The sequence below is a fragment of the Hyperolius riggenbachi genome, chromosome 3 (assembly GCF_040937935.1).
Source record: "Hyperolius riggenbachi isolate aHypRig1 chromosome 3, aHypRig1.pri, whole genome shotgun sequence".
NCBI classification, from domain to species: Eukaryota; Metazoa; Chordata; class Amphibia; order Anura; family Hyperoliidae; genus Hyperolius; species Hyperolius riggenbachi.
The window spans coordinates 381,307,911-381,330,293 of NC_090648.1; the positions used below are offsets into that span (position 1 = coordinate 381,307,911).

The window sequence follows — 22,383 nt, forward strand, 5'->3', positions numbered from 1 at the left end:
CTTGTTCTTTTGTGTGTTGATGTCTTCATGAGTAGAAGGGCCAGGCCTCGTCAGTAATGGGTGCATCCAATGAATGTCAGCAGAGATGTCATGGCTCAATGTCACTCAATTTACCTGGTTTTGTGTGTTCAGCCTTACAAATTATGTGTATATACCTGGTTGATTTTAGTCAGCTGGTTTTCATTTTTTTTTTTTTGCATGTGTTTCTGTAGTACCATGTGTAATGTCCCCTCATAGCCAATTGCACCTCATATTCGTTGTTTTACTCTAATCTCACGATATTTAACACCTACTTCCTTACCAACAGCTATAGGCTAACACTTTGTGCCCACTACCCACACTTCTACAAATGTCACAGGCACATTCGTCAGCCTGCAATACTTTAACTTATCTTAAAAAAAGAGGACAAATGGTTTTGTTTTAGTGTCGTCAGTAAAAGCTCTGTTATTTTATAAATGCCTTTATTCTCTTTATAGAAAGCTTTGGTACCTAAAACATCTGTCGAGTTTCTGAAAATTGACGCAATGTTCAGCACAACGGTTACAGGCCATACTGTATGGAAATTATGGCGTGTTCAGAATCCTGCCCTGTGGGAGGCATATCAGAGGTAAGTAGAGCAGCTTTAGAAAAACACCTCTTGTCGGATATGTTCAGAGGGTCAGTGCACAGCAACGGTGTTGTCGAGAAGGACATGGGAAGCCTTTGCAGTAGGAGAACAGAGGCACCAGCAGAATAGAAGTGGATAAAACCTTTAAAATTTGCTTGGAGGAAGTGGTGGACTTACCTCCATAAAGCAGACACGAAAGACTGTCTGAAAAGTAGCAATCATATTTATTATATAGTACCCCAAAAGTACCTGTATATACAGTGTATAAGGAGTTGAGCGTCCTCACCACTCCACTGAGGCGCTACACCTGCTATTGCCGAAAATCTGGTGAGTTCTTTATGTTATTTTATTTGCACACTTTACCTTATATTTCTGGCCCCCTGTTCTCTTCTCAGTGCTCTATTACCCATTACACTTGCTGACATATACCCAAATTTTAAAGGTTTTATCCACTTTTATTCTGCTGGCGCCTCTGTTCTCCTACTGCAAAATCGTGTCCACCCCTGGTGGAGGGGTGATCTACCCCTTTTTCTCATCTACAGAGAGTGACTGCTTAGCTCTGAGTGAGGACAGGTCTAATCTCCTCACCTGCTTATACAATGGTTGCCTGTGTGGTAACCCACGTTTGTGAGTATATTCTTCTCACTGATTTGCCTTACTTCGTTTATGTTTTAACATACTACACTATATTGGGCTCTCGGTTTCTCTACATTTTATGGGAAGCCTTTGGGCTATCCAGTGTCCCCCCAGAGGGTTTTTATGATACAGATTCCATTTACAAAGGTATTTTGGGCTAGTTTCACACCAGGGTGTTTCATTGCATTGCATTATAACATGCACATTATAGCACAACCATTTTCAGTGGCATGCAATGTAACGCAGGCAAAGAAGCAAATGACCATTGTGCACCTTCATTGACTAACAATGGGCTCTATTCACAAAACTTCTCATACATGACTTATTTATCACCTAATAAATAAAAATAACCTTTCAGCGCATTTACAAGCAAAATAATCATCAAAGTAAGTTGTTCCTTATTAACGTCATTTCGATATTACTTTTATTACCTTAATTATATTTTTGTTCTTTGGGAGCTTAATGGGACTCCGAGCTCAACTTAAAAAGGAAAATAGTACTCACCCGGGGCTTTCTCCAGCTCAGTGCTGGTCGGGAGGTCCCACGACGGCGTCCTGGCTCCTCTCCTAGACCCCGCTCCGGAATGGCTGCCAGGCGGCAGCCCGGCGACACTTGGCCGAGTGTCGGGCTCCTTCTTCCGCGTATGACGCGGCTGACTTCACCACGCCGGCCGCCACGCGTCATCACAGCGGCCGGCGCGGCAGTACGGCTCTTGCGCGCTTTAATCGGGCATGTGCAGTACTTTCACGCCGGCCGTCGTGATGATGCGAGGCGGCCGGCGTGGTGACGTCATACGCGAAAGAAGGAGCCCGATACTCGCCCGAGTGTCGCCGGGCTGCTGCCGGGCAGCCATTCCGGAGCGGGGCCTAGGAGAGGAGCCAGGACGCCGTCGTAGGACCTCCCGAGCAACACTGGGCTGGAGAAAGTCCCGGGTGAGTACTATTTTCCTTTTTAAGTTGAGCTCGGAGTCCCTTTTAAAATGTAACATAGATAGGAGAAAGCAGAGGAAACAGGTGAAAAAGCTTTGTGAATCATGCCCATTGTGTGTGTGAATGTGTGCAGTTCTAGCAATGCACTGCATGTCCTGTGTTATAACATCAGAATCCCTTACATTATACCAAAACATGATGAGGAATCCCTTACATCCCATCACAACCGGTTCATAGACTTTGAATCACACCGCATTACAGTGCGCAAACAGTGTTTGTTACAATGTGACACAACACAATGTAAACTTATAGATAAGGAGTCATATGCAATCCAAACAATCACTAGTGCTAAAGAACAAGCGACACCCATGCTAACCTAGAAATAAAAAACACATATATATGTAGATAAATACTACTTCTACTTCCATAACAGATGTATTGTGCTATCCACGTAATGATTCCTGTGAATTTTATAAAGGAAAAGCAGAAAATCCTATTCTAGGCAGTGGCCATCTTGCCAAGCTAATGCTGACATCATATCCTCCCTGACTCTTGTTTTCCCCCCTCCCTTCTCTTGCTCATTGTGTATTCATTAGCTGCCCTCCTCCCAGAGTCTTCAGACACTCTCACTGAGGTGTATACTAACAACTGCACTGTCTTTTTTATTTACACATCCATCATTGAGTCACCTCAGCCTTGCTCGTAAACACAAGTAATCAGAGGGGGTTTCTGATAAGCAGCTAGGCAGGGAAATACATGAAAGAGGAGGAATATATTATAGATAAAAAAACTCCCAGCATTCAACTCTTTGGCACTGTTTGGCACTAGGGCCAGTGCTAGTAAAGTATGTGATAACTACAAACCATAACAGCAGAAAACGTTTTGCAAGTTTTGAATGCAGGATTAACATCTTTATCACTTAATACACTCAGACTAGTTGCTGTTGAAATATGATTTTTATGGTGACAATACCGCTTTAAGGGCTAGCAGCGATCTAAGTACACACTTTTGACTCAAGTCACCCGTCGCGGATCATAACCCGATCCCTTGGGATACATCACTGGGCCGGGCTGAACTGATGCGAAGTGAGCTGTATAGACACAACAAATAACGTTTATATTGCGCTTTGAGTCCGACACACTTTTTTCCTGTCGGACTCAAAGCGCTTCAGCTGCAGCCACTTTGGCGTGCTCATTAGGCAGTAGCAGTGTTAGAAAGTATATCTCAAGGACTCCTCACTGAATAGGTGCTTGCTTACAGACACGTAGGTTTAGAGGGAAAAAATCAGGGGAAAAAAAATACTAAACCTGGTCCATCTTTTGAGATTCTAGCAACAGCCCAGGTGGCATGGCATGCACAAGCATACTGTTAGGAGCAGGATGAAGGAGGAGACATGGCAAGCACAAGGACACTGATAGGTGCAGGTTGGAAGGATGCATTGCAGCACAGGGACGCTGATTTGTGCAGGCTGAAAGGAGGCATAGCAGCACATGGCCTCTGGGCTGGAGGCTTATCCTCTATATAGTTATCCTAACTGTCTCTGCGTTCCATCCCTGCACTTCCTGTTTGTGTGTGTGTGTCCCGTGTTTTGCGCTACTGCGCATGTGCAGGGAGGGACGCAAAGACTGAGGAGAGCTGATGTAGCATGGGCGGGTGTGCGGCGCATGCGTGGTGACTGCGGCGTTCATGGGGAGAGTGAGAGGAAAGTGGCGGGGAGTGGAGGAGAGGGGAGGGGATTCAACACAGACCTAGAGCCTTTTGAAACTGGCTTAGGTCTACTAGTCCTCTATAATAAAACCCCTGTGTCCCTGTGTCACGCTGTCCCTGCCTTAGAGACACAGGAGGACGGGGCCAGGGAGCCGGGTGGGCGTGTGAGCAGGCGGCCGGGTGTGTGTGCGAACGTGTGCGGCGGGTGCATGCACGTGCGCAGTAACATGCGGCGGGGAGAAACCCAGACCTAGAGCCCGTTTTTTAAATGGGCTTGGGTCTGCTAGTAGGTGGCATATGGATGGTTGGAGCATGAAACTATGGCAGTTGGAGGATCGTTGTTGTAGCCAGAGCCTTCACATCATTGTGGTCTTATCTGCACAATGTGTGGTTGAACTTTATGGACGGATGTTTCTTTTTCAGCCGAACTATGTTACTATGTAATGTTTTCAGTGCATTCTGAGAATAACAAAGTGCTTTTCACATCCTAATGTCTCAGGCAGAAGGATCAGATGAAGAGGAGATCAGATAGCAAAATTAATGAGTGCCAGCTCTTCCATGGCACAACCTCTACCAATGCCAACATGATCTGCAGCCAGAACTTTGACAGGAACACTAATGGCAATATCATCACCATGTTTGGAAAAGGTTAGTATAAAGAGGAGTGCAGATGAGAAGCATTAGAATCTGAAACTGATACTTGATGTTATTGTGGCATTTAACATATATTTCTGATATAAAACACTGTTTAATAAGGTCCATTACTTTTAGGGATCCTTTCACTCTAAAGCCCCTATTCAATCAATCTTTTCTCCATTTTTTTTTCTTAGGTAATACTTTAACACCTTGTCGATAAAATGCTCAGTTTGAGAGGAAGTGAGAATCTATGCCGTGTCTGCGGTTCTCTAACTCTAATGCAATGTAGATTCTATGCCTCGTTTTTTCTGTGGTCCTAAGCCAATCCCTGCTCGCCATGGCTGCAGCTTATGACAGCCAAGCTTCCTCCTATGGGTGAAGAGCCTGTTTCATTGGCTCCTTACCAGGTGATCACAGTGAGCCAATCACAATGATCACTGAACGGCGTAATGAAAGAAAGGCTATGTTTCTTAAAGAGAACCTGAACTGAAAATAAAAATGGTAAAGTACTGAAATGTTATTTTAAAGAAAAGATGAAAAATTATTTCCTAGGAAAGAACTCAAGAGAAAAAGTTAATTCAATGAGGGCTTATGTCCGTTGCATTGTGGTATGTGATACAATTACTGTATATTCCATTGTTCTTCCATGTTTGTGGAGCTATAATTTCCATCATAATAAAGTGCAGCATGCTGTGCATTACTGGCCGACCTGCGTTATAACATTTGCGTTGTAAGCATATCTATGGACTGTATGATCTACTATATGCTTTAAATTATACCGGCAATGTGGAATGCAGCTTTTCATCACCATTGTATTGCAATCCTATTGTTTAGGATGTGCGCTGCAACAGGTTTAGCATAAAAGTACCCTTACAGTCGGATATACGTTATCACTGCACTGTGAGCACTGATACGGCATCAAGGCGCAGGCCCAGCAGCGTGTGTCCTACATTGCGCGCCTGCGTACAGGAGCACACTGTGTATGTGCATGACATTACGCATACATCATGCGCAGTACGCTCCTGGGCGGCGGGCCAGTGCCTGCACACTAATGCCCCATTCCAGCGACCCGGTAGAGGCTGCCGGGGTGCATTTGGGTAGGATTGGAGGGGCAGGGAGGAGAACAGGGGGAGTGGTGGGCATCAGGATGGCTTCCACTACATGCCTGGTCCCCACATTTTTCATATTTACTTTGGTTCTGTTATCCCTAAAGGGACTCCGAGCAGTGCAGAAACTATGGAAAGATGCATATGATTTTAAAGCTCTCTTTCTCCTTTTTCCAATGATATATAAACCACCGCCCTACGCCTTTTAGTTTTCGCTATTTTCGCGATCGAAATTGCCGCGATCGCAAAAATAGAGGAAACTAAAAGGCATAGGGCGACGATTTAGGTGTCGCCAGAAAGAGGAGAAAGAGAGCTTTAAAATGATATCCTTCTTTCCATAGTTACATTGTATTACACAGGGCTACTTTTTCTGCTGAATGGAGCTGCTGACTTTGAGAAAAAGTCGCCCTGTGTAATACAATATAACTATGGAAAGATGGATATCATTTTAAAGCTCTCTTTCTCTCCTTTCTGACGATACCTAAATCGTCGCCCTGCGCCTTTTAGTTTTCTCTATTTGATTGAAGTCGCGGCCGCGGCAATTTGGGTCGTAAAAATAGCGAAAACTAAAAGGCGTAGTGCGGTGGTTTATATATCATTGGAAAGAGGAGAAAGAGAGCTTTAAAATGATATGCATCTTTCCATAGTTTCTGCACTGCTCGGAGTCCCTTTAAAGAAATTCCAAAGAGTGGATTCTGTGGGGTTAATTTCCTAAGGCATCTTGAGCCTTAAAGCCTGGCCTGGATTTATTAAACAACAGAACTGAACTTGAAATTACTAAGGCATCTTCTAAGTGGCTCCAAAAGGGATATTATGAGTGGCGGCAAATAAATCAGTATTAATTCTGGCTCATATGCAAATGTATTACAAACTGTGTGCATCTTGGAATTGGACCAGACTGCACTTTGGATTGGTACATCTCCAAGCTGGGTTAAATTGGCACACAAGCGGAAAATATTAGCATCTTATTAGCCATCTCTAATTTAAAAATGGTTCAATTAATCTGGACTAAATTAATTCATAACTGTCTGCCAGTAAATGGCCAGGATTGGCCAATTGTACCTGGGTTTTATCCATGGATTCAATACCTAAACCATTCAACTCCGATGTCGACTCTTCAGTGTGTGGAACCTCCAACTTCAACTCATATTTTAACGCACCAATGTATTCCATGCGGAGTGAAAGGATGCACCAAATATGGCATTTCATTACTGCCAATGCTCTTTTAGAGCTATATGAAAATGGTATCTTCTTTTGGGAACAAACAAAGGATTTGCTAGTTAGAAAACGGATGGACTATGCTATTGATCATCTGAGCCAGTGACTGGTGCTTATAGGTAGCTTATAGGTTCCACCAGCCCCACAAGGTGCGTGGGCTCCCTCGCTATCCTCTCCATTGTCTTCTTATTGCCACCGGTACTCTGGCTCGGCCGTATGTGCTCCCCGGTGCCGGGAGCTTTCTGCACCAGTGCAGAAGGGGCCGCACAGAAGCGCATGACTGGCCAGATTACCGGCCGTGATAAGACAAGGAATCAGCCGGAGAGGACGTCAAGAGAGCCCATGCACCTCATGGGGCTGGAGGAAGCCCCAGGTAAGTATAAATACACCCATACATAAGGTACACTGTAAAAGGAACTCAAAGTGAGAGTGATATGGAGGCTGCTATATTTATTTCCTTTTAAACAATGCAAGTTGCCTGGCTGTCCCTCGGTCAACAGGACTGCCAGGTAATTGACCCCCCTCACCGATGCCTAAACTTAAAAAAACGCTGACAAACAAGCTTAAAAGACCCCTTCCCCAATGCCTAACCTACCTTGAAAGACACCCTCCCCCCCCCCCCCCTAATAAAAAAATAAGTGCCTATAGTAATATCGGCTACGGAAAGGAATTAAGTTGCCATGCAAATTGCAGCTGCAAATGGTGTGCTCACAAATTTCCTGCTTCCTCCTTCCCCTGGTGAGATATTCCACATTGTTTTCTGTTACCCTTTCTATACATGTGGTTAACTCACCTTTCGTTCATACATAGTTCATGTCCTCTCCATCTTTGGACAGACCTGTGGATAAAAAGCTCAAACTTGTTTTATTGCCCTTGGATGCATTTAATTTCTCCTCTAAAGGTAGCCATACAATGGTCGATTTGCCATCAGATTCGACCAACAGATAGATCCCTCTCTGATCGAATCTGATCAGAGGGATCGTATGGCCACCTTTACTACAAACAGATTGTGAAACGATTTCAGCCTGAAACCGATCACAATCTGTGGAGCTGCCCCCCCGTGCATACATTACCTGTTCTGGCCGGCGCAAGTCCCCACTGTCTTCTTCTCCGCTCCGGCTACTGAACTTCCTGTCCAGGGGAATTTTAAACAGTAGAGGGCGCCCTACTGTTTAAACTTCCTGCCGGGACAGGGAGTTCTGTGTAGCTCTGGAGCCTGAAGCGGAGAAGAAACGGTCTGGAGCCCGAAGCAGAGAAGAAGACCAGTGGACTCACGCCGGCTGGAGCAGGTAATGTATTACCGCTGTATTGCGCCGCTAACGACGCACTCCCGACCCGCCGGCGACCGAGAAAAATCTTCCGCACGGATGGGTCAACGGGAATTGACAGGAACGATCGATTTCGGACGGAAATCGATCGTTCTGTCAGCGGTGTGCGCGCCGATTTCACAGCCGTTTCGATCACTGTGATCGAAACGGCTGTATATCGGCGGGAAAATCGTTAGGTGTATGGGCCCCTTTAGTTGTCTCTTTTACAAGCTAAATTAGCCCTGTTTTTCCAACTTTACTTGGTAAGTGAGACCATCCCTTTGATTAAATTACTTGCCTGTTTTTGTATCTGTAACTTCAATAAGCACCATGTAGTGTGGTGCTCAGAACTTTGTCTTATACTTACACATATGGCTAGGGCCGGTTTAAGCAACAATGGGGCCCCAGGCCCCATAATAAACCTGGGGGGCCCCCCCAACAGATACCCCGGAACAAAAATCGGCATTAAGGGACCTTTTTTGCAGCTGGTATAGTCAGGGTGTGAAGCCCCAATCGGTCGGAGCCCCACATTCTGGCTATCCCAGTCTGCATGGGGGACAAGGGGTTAAAAAGTTTCAGGACGGGGGAACCCACATAATTAAAAAAAAAAATTCCCACACTCTAAACATACAAAATAAAAATGTGAAAATAGGAAAAAATGCCAGGGATCTTCATACAGCCATATTGCGAGTGTATAGCGATCCCTGGCCAAAGCGCTGCAGCTGCGTATTGACCCCCTGGAAACCCCATCAGGAAATGTATTGCTCTTTCTTTTGATACATGTAAAATTACACTACCGTTAGGTTTGCTACTAAAAGTGACATTTACCGCATTTAAGAGTATACTTTTTTCCTTCGAAACTTTAAAACCGATTTTCTCAAAAACTATAAGGTCTTTATGAAAAATTGTTTTTTCCTCTTATTCCCAATGATCGCCTTAACATATCCTGCAAATTTAGGGTTTCTAGCATTTAAGGTGGATTTGCTATTAACCGTTAAAGTCGGTGGGTTTTTAAATGTGTATTTTTTTTCCTTTGAAACGTTAAAATTGATTTTCTCAAAAACTATAAGGTCTTTTTGAAAAAATGTTTTCCTCTTGTAGCCACTGGGGGCCCCTACAGGCTTTGGGGCACTGGGGCAACTGCCTCCTTGGTAGCGCCGGCCCTGCATATGGCCTCACAAGTGATTTTTACAGAGGAAATAGTACTGTAGGATCTTGTGTTTTTATCCCGTTTTAGGCATCTTAGAATTCTATTTTTTTGGGTTGTTGCTGCTTGTTTGCATTCAATATGGTTGTTTACATTATTATCAACCAGTATTCCCAAGTCTATTCCCAGCTTTGTGCAATTTAGTTTATATGGTGAATTTGTACTGTCCGAACGCATTTTTAATAAGCATGATTTTTTGATGTTTCTGGATGTTACATGCAACTGCAATTACACAACCACAAGTTCACTAACCTTTCAGCAAACATTATTACCTGCTATAGTCCAAGGGAAGGCAGCAAACATTTAGGAGCAGAAAAATCCTACCTAATAAAAGTGTCTCTGTGTCCCATTTCCCTGGGTGTCTGTGTTTTTGTTGTGCGCATGTGCAGGGAGGGACGTAGAGACACTGAGGAGAGCTGGGGGAATGACGCAATGAGGGTCCAGGAGGAGCTGGCATGTGCGTGCACACGGCGTGTGGCGGGCGTGCGTGCAGGGAGCGTGGTGGGCGTGCGTGCGCGTGAGTGGGCGTGCAACGGATGAGAGGTGACAGACCTAGCCCATTTTTAAACGGGCTAAGGTCACTAGTGTTTAATAAACCCAGGCTACTTTTGCCAGATGACTCATAATTTTCAGCCTGGCACTCTGATAAATAATGATTACTGATACTAAATACATAGCAGCTACACCCAAGATAGGCAACACACAGTGTAACCATAATCCACTATCCGTGCTTCTGAACATGTCAGCCTGCATATTAGACAACTGCTCTTATCTCCCACCCTAGTATTTGTTGCTAAAACTTTTGTATTCTCTGGCATCTTTCATGTAGTTTTTTTTATCTGATTTACTTACAAAGGTTGTCTTCTTGCATGGAAGAGCATAAATAATTCAGAAAACAGTGCTTGAATTTATTAACATTTTCTGCTATTAGGTGGCAAGAATGTCAAACCCTTACCTATACAGTGGGATGCGAAAGTTTGGGCAACGTTGTTAATCGTCATGATTTTCCTGTATAAATTGTTGGTTGGTACGATAAAAAATGTCAGTTAAATATATCATATAGGAGACACACACAGTGATATTTGAGAAGTGAAATGAAGTTTATTGCATTTACAGAAAGTGTGCAATAATTGTTTAAAAAAAAATTAGGCAGGTGCATAAATTTGGGCACTGTTGTCATTTTATTGATTCCAAAGCCTTTAGAACTAATTATTGGCTTGGTAAGCTCAGTGGCCCAGACCTACATACACAGATGAATCCAATTATGAGAAAGAGTATTTAAGGGGTCAGTTGTGAGTTTCCCTCTTCTTTTAATTTTCTCTGAAGAGTAGCAACGTGGGGGGTCTCAAAACAACTCTCAAGTGACCTAAAGACAAAGATTGTTCACCATCATGGTTTAGAGGAAGGATACAGAAAGCTGGCTCAAAGATTTCAGCTGTCTGTTTCCACAGTTGGGAACATTTTAAGGAAATGGAAGACCACAGGCTCAGTTCAAGCTAAGGCTCGCAGTGGCAGACCAAGAAAAATCTTGGATAAAAAGAAGCAATGAATGGTGAGAACAGCCAGAGTCAACCAACAGACCAGCACCAAAGACCTACAACATCATCTTGAAGCAGATGGAGTCGCTGTGCATCATTCAACAATTCGGCGCACTTTACACAAAGAGATGCTGTATGCGAGAGTGATGCATACAGAGGAATCCTTTTCTTCGCCCACAGCATAAACAGAGCCGCTTGAGGTATGCTAAAGCATATTTGGACAAGCCAGATTCATTTTGAAACAAGGTGCTGTGGACTGATGAAACTAAAATTGAGTTATTTGGGCATATAAAGGGGCTTTGTGCATGGATTAAACACAACACAGCATTCCAAGAAAAACACCTGCTACCTACAGTAAAATATGGTGGTGGTTCCATCATGCTGTGTGGCGAGTGCAGAAACTGGGAATCTTGACAAAATTGAGGGACGCATGGATTCCACTCAGTATCAGCAGATTCTGGTGACCAATGTCCAGGAATCAGTGACAAAGCTGAAGCTGTGTCGGGGCTGGATCTTTCAACAAGACAACAACCCTAAACACTGGTCAAAATCCACTAAGGCATTCATGCAGAGGAACAAGTACAACCTTCTGGAATGGCCATCTCAGTCCCTACACCTGAATATAGTTTCAAATCTGTGGTGAGCTGTCGATGCTCAGAAGCCATCAAACCTGAATGAACGAGAGATATTTTGTAAAGAGGAATGGTCCAAAATACACTCGAGCAGAATCTAGACTCTAATTGGAACCTGCAGGAAGTGTTTTTAGAGGCTGTAATTTCTGCAAAAGAAGGTTTTACTAAATATTGATTTCGTTTCTTTTTTTGTGGTGCCCAAATTTATGCACCTGCCTAATTTTGTTTAAACAATTTCTTCACTCTTTCTGTAAATCCAATAAACTTTATTTCACTTCTCGAATATCACTCTGCGTGTCTCCTATATGACAAGACAAGACGAGACAAATAACATTTATATCGCGCTTTTCTCCTGGCGGACTCAAAGCGCCAGAGCAGCAGCCACTAGGGCGCGCTCTATAGGCAGTAGCAGTGTTAGGGAGACTTGCCAAAGGTCTCCTACTGAATAGGTGCTGGCTTACTGAACAGGCAGAGCCGAGATTCGAACCCTGGTCTCCTGTGTCAGAGGCAGAGCCCTTAACCATTACACCATCCAGCCACCATATGATAAATTTAACTGTTTTTTTATCGTAACAACCATCGATTTATACAGAAAAATCATGACGATTAACAAGGTTGCCCAAACTTTCGCATCCCACTGTATGTTGCTGAAGTCAGGGCTGTTTTTAGGCATAGTCAAACTAGGCAGATGCCTGGAATGACACCTGCAGGAGGGGCATCACAGACCTATTCTCAACACACTGTGCTTGGTGGAACTCTTAAGGTGGCCACACACCATACAAATTTTTAAATATCTGTTCAATTTAAGAATTGCAATCAATTTTTCTGACTGATTGTAGCATTCCAAAAATATGACCAATGTACCACACACCTGTGTTTAATTTTCCCCCCGATTATGATAAAAATGATTGGAAACTGACAAAATTGCTAGGATGTGTGTATTAATAAATTGCCAATCTAACACACACCATACAATCTTTAGAAAGATTGAAGAAAAATATCTGGCATTCCGGATCGATCAAAATCGAAGAAAACTGGAAATCCGATCAGATTTTTCAGTCGAATTAAAAAAAAGGTTTCGATTTTTTCGGGAGATCCGGTCCTTTTTATCGAATTACCGTAAAATCGGATCATTTTATTGCATCGTGTGTGGCCACCTTTATACAAGGCTACTAGTTCAATTACGAAGTGTATAGACAGTGTATGAACAGTAGTTTTAACATAAAAATCAAGACTGCTTGTTAACAAAACAATCATATGGCAGGTGCTATTAATGTGCTAAGTAAGCAGTAATTGTTTTAAAGAGAATCTGTATTGTTAAAATCGCACAAAAGTAAACATACCAGTGCGTTAGGGGACATCTCCTATTACCCTCTGTCACAATTTCGCCGCTCCTCGCCGCATTAAAAGTGGTTAAAAACAGTTTTAAAAAGTTTGTTTATAAACAAACAAAATGGCCACCAAAACAGGAAGTAGGTTGATGTACTGTATGTCCACACATAGAAAATACAACCATACACAAGCAGGCTGTATACAGCCTTCCTTTTGAATCTCAAGAGATCATTTGTGTGTTTCTTTCTCCCTGCAGTTCTCATGCACTGAAGTTTCAGGCTGCTCTTTTTTCTCCTGCAAACAGCTTTGCCCTTGTCTTCAGTATGTGAAAGCCCAGCCAGCTCAGAGGATGATTTATCCAGCTTGTAAAAGATAAGCGAGAAGAGAGAAGCTGCTCTAATCTAAATAATACACAGGCAGTGTGCATAGAGGGGCCTGGAAGGGGGAATTCATAGCAGAACCACAACACTGAAGAACTTGGCAGCTTTCCAGACACAGGCTGACAAGTCTGACAAGGGAAAGATACATTGATTTATTACAGAGACTGTGATAGCAGAAAGTGCTGCAGTAAGCCAGAACACATTAGAGTAGCTTTTGGAACTTGTAGGATGATAAAAAACAGGATGCAATTTTTGATACGGAGTCTCTTTATGTTTAGTCTTCATTGGTTCTTGCATTTCTGACCTATGTCAATACATAAAGTGAAACATCAAGAAAAATAAAAAACAGAGACGTAGAGATGCAGCCTACACAGATAGCCGTGAAACTATGCTGCAGATTTGCATCTCTGTTTTTTCTTTTTCTTGATGTTTCACTTGATGTATTGACACTGGTAGCACCTTGCACTTTTATATTTGCCCCTGATGAAGCCCCCATTTTAAAGGGGTGAAACATGTCGGCTTGTGGTGGAGTGATTAGTATGTAGTTGTTATATCAGTCTGGGGAAAAGGGGTAGACCATAATACTAATTAGAACCAAGAAAAAAAAGCTATGCATGGTTTTCAGGGATTCCCAATCCCCTCCCCAGAATAGTACTGAGATATCTGCAGAGACAAGCATTTTAAGCAAATCTATTTAAAAGTTAGGTTTTAAGATGTTTTTTAGATAGGTAAAATTATGTTTGTTATGCCATGGACATGCCTGAGCTACAGGTGACCATCAAGTAAAGAGTTTCTCACCCTGCAGACAACACAAGCTAAAAATACATTTATTCATTGTTCAATTAATTGAGGGTCGGCTATAATTGTTCTCTATTTATAAGCTAGGAGCAGCTCAGTGAAGCTGCCCTCCCCACAATCAGCACAAATAAAATGTCATCATGTTTGGTTAGTGCTACGTTTGTAGGGGGGGGGGGGGGCAGCTTCATGGAGCCGCTAGGAGCTGTAACTGAATTCTTTTTCAATTATTGGTCTTTGCCAGTGGCGTAGCTACAAACCTCTGGGCCCCGATGCGGAATCTGGATGTGGGCCCCCCCCCCCCCTGGCAACAACAGCCCCCCCTCCCCCGGCAACACCCGACGGATGCACACACATATCAAAATCCCTATGGCCAGCTATAGGTACCCCCAGAATAGGTAGTCAGGCATAGGTAAGCCAGTATAGTTCCCCCCGGTATAGGTGAGATAGGCAGGCGCCGCCGGTATAAGTTAGATAGATAGGTGCCCCCAGTACAGGTTAGCTAGGTGGGTGCCTCTAATATAGGTAGCCAGAATAGTTGCCCCCAGCGTAGGTTAGATAGGTAGGTGCCCCCAGTATAGGTTAGATAAGTAAGTGCCAATATAGGTAGCCAGTTTAGTTGCCACCTGTATAGGCTAGCTAGGTGCCCCCAATACAGGTTAGATAAGTAAGTGCCCCCAGTATAGGTTAGATAGGTAGGTGCCCCCAGTATAAATTAGATTAGGGCGGTGCCCCCCAGTATAGGTTAGATTAGGTAGCTGCCCCCCAGGATAGATTAGGTAGCTGCCCCCCAGTATAGGTTAGATTAGGTAGCTGCCCCCCAGGATAGATTAGGTAGCTTCCCCCCAGGATAGATTAGGTAGCTGCCCCCCAGGATTAGGTTAGATTAGGTAGCTGCCCCCCAGGATAGATTAGGTAGCTGCCCCCCAGGATAGATTAGGTAGCTGCCCGCCAGTATAGGTTAGATTAGGTATCTACCCCCCAGGATAGATTAGGTAGCTTCCCCCCAGGATAGATTAGGTAGCTGCCCCCCAGGATAGATTAGGTAGCTGCCCCCCAGGATAGATTAGGTAGCTGCCCCCAGGATAGATTAGGTAGGTGCCCCCCAGTATAGGTTAGATTAGGTAGGTGCCCCCCAGTATAAGTTAGATTAGGTAGCTGCCCCCCAGTATAGGTTAGATTAGGTAGCTGCCCCCCAGGATAGATTAGGTAGCTGCCCCCCAGGATAGATTAGGTAGCTGCCCCCCAGGATTAGGTTAGATTAGGTAGCTGCCCCCCAGGATAGATTAGGTAGCTGCCCCCAGGATAGATTAGGTAGGTGCCCCCCAGTATAGGTTAGATTAGGTAGCTGCCCCCCAGGATAGATTAGGTAGCTGCCCCCCAGGATTAGGTTAGATTAGGTAGCTGCCCCCCAGGATAGATAGGTAGCTGCTCCCAGGATAGATTAGGTAGGTGCCCCCCAGTATAGGTTAGATTAGGTAGCTGCCCCCCAGGATAGATTAGGTAGCTGCCCCCCAGGATTAGGTTAGATTAGGTAGCTGCCCCCCAGGATAGATTAGGTAGCTGCCCCCCAGGATAGATTAGGTAGGTGCCCCCCAGTATAGGTTAGATTAGGTAGGTGCCCCCCAGGATAGATTAGGTAGCTGCCCCCCAGGATAGGGCAGGCAGGTAGGTGCCCCGTCCCCATAATGGAGGGGGGGGGCCGCAGCCGCGGGGAGGGCAGCCCGACCTCTCCCTCCCTTCCTCTCCCCGGGGCCCCCCCCCCTCAGATGCAGAGAGAGCGGCTCACGGAAGCGCTGTAGGCAGAACTCACCTCCGTCCCTGGTTCCAATCGCCGCTGATCTCCTCTCTGGCTGGCTCTGCATAGATGCTTACACACGCAGCTTCCTGTTTAGCCGGAAGCTGCGTGTGTAACAGCATCTATGCAGAGCCAGCCAGAGAGGAGATTAGCGGCGAGTGGAACGCAGGGAGGTGAGTTCTGCCTACAGCGCTTCCGTGAGCCGCTCACTCTGCATCTGAGGGGGGGCCCCCGGGGAGAGGAAGGGAGGGAGAGGTCGGGCTGCCCTCCCCGCAGCTGCGGCTCCCCCCTACCAGCGCGCACGGGCCGCATGGCCCTCCAAACGGAGATGGGCCCCCCGGCCCCTCCCCCGCCTCCTCAGGAGCCGGGCCCGGTCGCCAAGGCGACCGCTGCGACCACGGGCCCTACGCCCTTGGTCTTTGCCTAGTGACATCATAGTTGATAATGTAAAGTACTTACTAGTGATCTAACAATAGAAGGGTATCCTCTTGTGCTATGGGAATAGGCATAGATATTTGGCATTACTGCTGGCCCCAATGCATGAAGCTTTTCCTGTGAGTTATCTCAACATTTCTTTTTCTCGCATTAACTACATGGTAGATTTTCAGGACCTAGCAAACAAAAACTGTTGTCTCTGATTTAATCAGATGGCTAGGATTTTTTTTCTAGTTACCACATCTTGCCTCCTAAAACAAAATTCCACCTTTGACATGTATCAGAGGTACACTTGTCATCATGGACCTGACTTGGCGAACTCTGGTAAAGTTTCACTGTTACTAGCATTGGGGGAGCACCAGCCATTAACCCATTAGCACCATGCAGGTTACCAGATGTGCATTGCCATGATAATATACGGGGTAATGTGCATTACTGCAGCAATGCGCACATTACTGCAGTATTGCATGCAGTGCTAATGGGTATACTATAGCTTCTATTCACCTGAGCGATTCTCCTATGTGCTGAGGGATGGCTAGTGAGGTTTTGTGCTGTAGTGCTGTCCCTCAGGAGATGCGTGCGCACCTGTCACTATCACCACACTTCTGTCCCAGGCACTTACCCAGGCCTTGCCACAGCATGCCAGGCTTTTCTAGCATCGTCACTCCACGTAGCTCTGCGCCATCCACTGGCCCCGCTGTGACCACTATCACTGGTCTCCATTCCTTCTTCTAACACAGGAGCCCCAGCAAAAGCATATTTGAAGATCCCGCCAGGGATCCCCAATCGTCCACGAGGTGGACCAATGAGAATGGTCCTGATTCCAGTTTCTGTTTCCTTTGGCTGATATGTTCAATTCCTTTTCTGTACCAATGCAATATGTCTGTACCTTTCCTGGGAGAAGTGCTTCCACCACTACTTGTGTCCAATACCTTTTTTGTTTTTTTTCCACCTGTGGGGCTCTGAAGTCCAGTTACACTCTTAAGGTACAAGAAAAGAATACATTTTCTATGTTGCTCAAGCTATTGATATACAGTAACTTTAACATTTTCTTCCAACAGGAAGTTACTTTTTCAAAGATGCCTTCTATGCTCACAAACACACCCAGCCCACTTCAGATGGCATACGCAGCATGTTTGTGGCCCGTGTGCTTGTGGGAGACTTTGCTAAAGGGGAGCCCATGATGACGCAACCACCTCAGAAGCACAATAGCAGCCAGAGCTATGACTCCTGTGTGGATAACATCCGCAATCCATCCATTTTCGTGGTGTTCAATAAGTTACAGATGTATCCAGAGTACCTCCTGGAGTACAAGGAAAAGAAGTCGTGTAGTATTATGTGACAGCTTATATTCACTAGTTAATTATGAAGGGAAAAAAGTTAAACACTGTGACAGATATACCCTACAGCACCAAATTATAATTACAATAAAGAGCTTTAACTAGAGTTTCTCAGTTCTAACATACGGTGTTCAGTCACCTCTTCTTGAACGTCTTTATACCTTGAGGTACATTTTCATGCTATCACTCTCAGTCAGGGTGCGTTTCCACTAGTGCGGTGGGAAATCGCCGTGGATTCTCCGCGGACGAATTCGCATGCAGGAGTGAAATCGCATGCGGTTGTATGCGAATTTTACCGCGAATTCGCATACGATTTCGCATGGATGACGCTGTGTGCGAATTTAACCATGTCAGTGCCTGTGTGCTTTTTCATTGATTCCATGCGAAATCGTATGCGAATTCGCATGAAAATTCACATGAAAAAACACCATGCGAATTCCCTATTGAATACATTGTATGCGAATCGCATGCGTGTGTGCGGTGTCCGAATTCGGATGGCTCTGCTGAGCAGATTTTTCCTGCACAAGAAAACGCTCCGTTTTCCTGACAAGTGGACACAGGCTCATTCACTTTTATTGGTTATGCGAATTTGCATGTGGGGAACGCATGCGAATTCGCGTTAGTGGAAACGCACCCTCAGTCACCTTCCTTTTGTATTTTCATGAAAAGGCAACATTGTCAGTGGTCCCACAATCTGTCCCTGCTTTGCTTACCAGAAGCAGTAACTGATCTGTAAGGTATAACCCACCTGCGACTTTTCAGTGGAGATATACATTATCGCAACATACTAGCCAGAGAGGGAAATACATTGAGCCAATAAAAACGATTCACTAATAAACTAGCTACCAGCTACCGTAACTGATCAGATGTGCTCTATTACTTTTGCAGGTCAGTGGAAATTTGCATATTAGGATAATTTTCTGCTTATCACAAATGATCTGTGGTGATGAATTCTGCAGCTTTTATTCAACTCTCAAGCCCCATCTACACGATACGATTCTTTGTACGATTCGATTACGATTCTATTTACGATCCAATTAAATCCGACATGTCCACTCGGGATTCGATTCAATTCGATTTGCCATTGTTTTGCAATGGCAAATCGAATTGAATTGAATAAAATCCCGATCGGACATGTCGGATTTAAACGGATTGTAAATAGAATCGTAATCGAATCGTACAAAGAATTGTATCGTGTACAATTGAGTTGCTGCCCAAGAAAAGTTTTGTTTTAAGTAATCTAGAACAACCATAAGCAATTCAGCAATTTGTTACTATGTTCTTATATTACCCAGGTGATGGTTGCAAACTTTTTCCACCAAGTATCAGATCATTTTGCAGTGAACTTGATAGAGTAGATACAGTGTGAGTCTGGGGTTATAAAACCTGGAGAAGGGAAGGAATAGAACAAATAGTTAGGAGCTGATTAAATGTTAGGATGTGGTTAATCATTCAACTGCTTCTTCAAGTAGTCTGTATGTTTGTTAAAACTTCTTTATGAATAAAGACTTGGCTGAGACAGTGTGGAGTCTGTATGGGTAACACTACAAGACAATTTTTTGCTCAAATTATGAATTAACCAATTTGGGGTGATGCTTTGCTTGATTTTGTCATTTCAAATAAATTACAGTATATCAGATGTTTAAGTATACTTGGGAAATGGCTATAATAATATGAAAACATTTGTCCTGGTATTTAACAGACTTGTAAGCAAAGGGACAACTAAAATGTTTAATTTAAAGTTTGGGGATGTGTCACTTAATGAGAAATGGCTGTTCTTAGCCAGATTACTTCTATTCTATGCCAGGAGAGCTGTAACTGCGGCTTGGAAGAATACTACAGTCCCGAGCATGGCGTAATTTAAGTCTTCTGTGAATGCAGATTTACCTATATATAAGAATATTTATGAACATAAAGGTTCTACAAAAAAAAAAATTCTACAAGATTTGGAAGAGCTGTGTTTTTTTTTTATACAGACATATGAACCTGCATTTTAAGATGCACCTGTGTTACTTTCTATGTTTCTATTATTTTTCTGTGAACTCTGGCTGGGGGTGGGGGGGGGGGGCAGGCTGACTCAAGGGGAGACCATAGGGTTAACTGTAAGTTTGTATTGTTTCTACTGTTAAAGCCAATAAAACTGAAATACAGTATACAAAATCTTTTATTTTAAAAAAAGGCGTGTGAGAGTAATGAATGAAAAAAAATAGAAGGCTCTAAGTGCAGACTTTTATTCTAATATAGGTCATACCAAAGAGGCTAAAAAAAAAAAGTTAAAAGGAAGACTTACAGTTGGGACTCAAATCACAGGGTACCCCTCAAAAAAAGCATCTGATGAAGCCAGGGTGTGAAACTGGTAGGGTTGGATTTCGCAAAGCACCATGTTGATACCCTACTTGAGATCTTTTGAACAAAGAGCTTTTTTTGTGTGGGGTACCCTGTGATTTGGGCCCCCGATCCTTTTTTTTATTTGATTCATTACTCTTGCATTCGCCATTATCCTATTTATGGTAGTGGATGATCTTGACAGAGGATTGGGAGTGTATTGCGGAAGACAAGATAAGGAGCAACTCAAAACATTTTGTTAACAATAATAATATAATAATAATAGTAAGCCTTTCTGTTTTGCCTTATCACCTGCAGTAATGAATTGTCTTGGGAGAGAAACCAGCACTAAAATTCATATATTGTTTTGTACATGATTAAAGTGTACCTGAGACAACATGTAGCAAAAGTTTTATACATACCTGGAGCTTCCTCCAGCCCCCTCCGCACAGATGGCTCCCTTGCCCAAAGCCTCCTGGATTCTCCCGTAGCAGCCCGTTATCTTCAGCCAGTCAGGGGGAGTCAGCACAGGTGCAGTGCAGCTTAGCGCGCTCCCCCATCTTGCTGCCACTGCTAGGAGCGTTCTGCGCTTGCACAGTACTACTGGAGCGCCGCGGGCGGGCGCACATGCGCAGTATGCCTGTCTGGCCACGGAGAACAAGGCAGCTAAGAGGGAATCCAGGAGGCTTTGGATGTCGATGAAGTAGCAATCTGTGCAGAGGGGGCTGGAGGAAGCCCCAGGTATGTATAAAACTTTTAATTTCTGTTGTCTCAGGTTCCCTTTAAGTGACAAAAGCATGCATTTAGGTCCCTAAAGCATGAAAGGACTGTATTCAAGAAAAAAAAAAAAAAGGATCAAATACAGTAAAAAGTCAAATCCCAAAGTGTTTTACAAACATATCAATTAAAAAAAGGCTGATAATATAGAGCTTCTAAAAGTTCTTGCAGGGAATCTGATTGTGGTAGATCAAGCTAATGCAGGGTTTTAAGGTGCCTATTAATGGTACAGTATTTTCTCAGATGCGATCATTCATTCAGGATTGCGATATCGTAAGTAATTGGAAGGTAGTTATTGATTGTTCCCATAAACGGGTTGATCAGGGCACCTTTTCTCTCTTTAGATACAATCCAACATTCCGATTGACAAAATGCTGTTTACCAATCGACCATAGAACTATTTCACGTCAATTTTATCCATATACTGTGTGGTTTTCTGTGGTTTTTGATCATAAAAATCTGATTGAACCTGAGGAAAATATTGTACCATTTATGGGCTCCTTTAAATGAAAGCTTTGCCTCTTTCTTTACCAGGAATCATACTACAGATTGGTTGTTGCCAATATACCTCATTCAGCATGAATTACAGTACCTAACGCAGTAGGTGTGCAGGCATGTTAAACAAGACCAGCATAGATAAGGCACCTGGCTCAGAGGGCGTCTATCCCCAGGTATTGAAGGAGGCGAATTCAGTTATCCATGTGCCACTTTATCTTATTTTCTGTGACTCTCTTTTAAGTTTACCATATAAGTACAAGGATATATAGTAAAAAAAAGTATTTTTGAAGAGACAAAGAGGTGACAATTTCGTCTCTTAAAGAGAAACTCCGACCAAGAATTGAACTTTATCCCAATCAGTAGCTGATACCCACTTTTACATGAGAAAAATAATGATTTTCACAAACAGACCATCAGGGGGCGCTGTATGACTGATTTTGTGCTGAAACCCCTCCCACAAGAGGCTCTGGTACCGTACGGTACTCTGGGCAAACTGCCACAATGTAACAATGTTCAGACAGGAAATAGCTGCTTACAGCTGTCTGTTAAAGCCAGACCAGCTACATAATCTGCCCACAGTAACAATGTCACCATGTAAAACATGTCAGAATGTGAATCTGGGAGAGGAAAGATTTTACAATGAGCAAACACTGACTAAATCATGTATACATAATTATTGTAAAAATGAAGCACTTTTTTTATTACATTATTTTCACTGGAGTTCCTCTTTAAGTTTGTCAGTTCCATATAACTCGCACACAGCTGAAGTTATCCCCTTGTTCAAGAAGGGAAAAAATCAGAATCTGGAAAATACAGACTGTAAGCTTAATATCAGTTGTGTGTAACATGTCGAATGATATCCTGTATAGGTATACACAATTTTATAGCACAGAATCATTTTATTTCTGTTCAACAGAATGGATATACTAAAGATGGGTTTTGTCTGACCAACCTGCTCAGCCTTTATGAAGTGGTGAATGCAAATTTAGATCTTGGGAAAGCAATAGACGTTGTCACAGACCGCGAGCCGGTCTGCGGGTGAGGTAAATCGATCAGCGTCAGAAATCCTCTTACACGGTCATTTGTTCATCACGAAGGGTAACCCGCATTCGCAATTTGATGAACTGACTCGCGAAGGGAGCGTTCTGATACCAACCGAATCACTCCACACACATATACA

At 43.8% G+C, this 22,383-nt stretch overlaps 1 protein-coding gene across 2 annotated transcripts in view; it reads left to right on the forward strand.

Annotated features, from left to right (window-relative positions):
* LOC137564046 (zinc finger CCCH-type antiviral protein 1-like) overlaps positions 1 to 17,724 on the forward strand; it is a 78,044-nt gene extending 60,320 nt beyond the window's left edge. For both annotated transcript variants that reach the window (XM_068277345.1, XM_068277344.1), the window contains 3 exons: positions 477 to 607; positions 4,379 to 4,527; positions 17,325 to 17,724. In XM_068277345.1, the coding sequence (XP_068133446.1) occupies positions 477 to 607; positions 4,379 to 4,527; positions 17,325 to 17,605 (561 nt within the window). In that variant the 3' untranslated portion in view covers positions 17,606 to 17,724. The remainder of the gene's footprint in view (positions 1 to 476; positions 608 to 4,378; positions 4,528 to 17,324) is intronic.
* Positions 17,725 to 22,383: the final 4,659 nt, after the last annotated feature.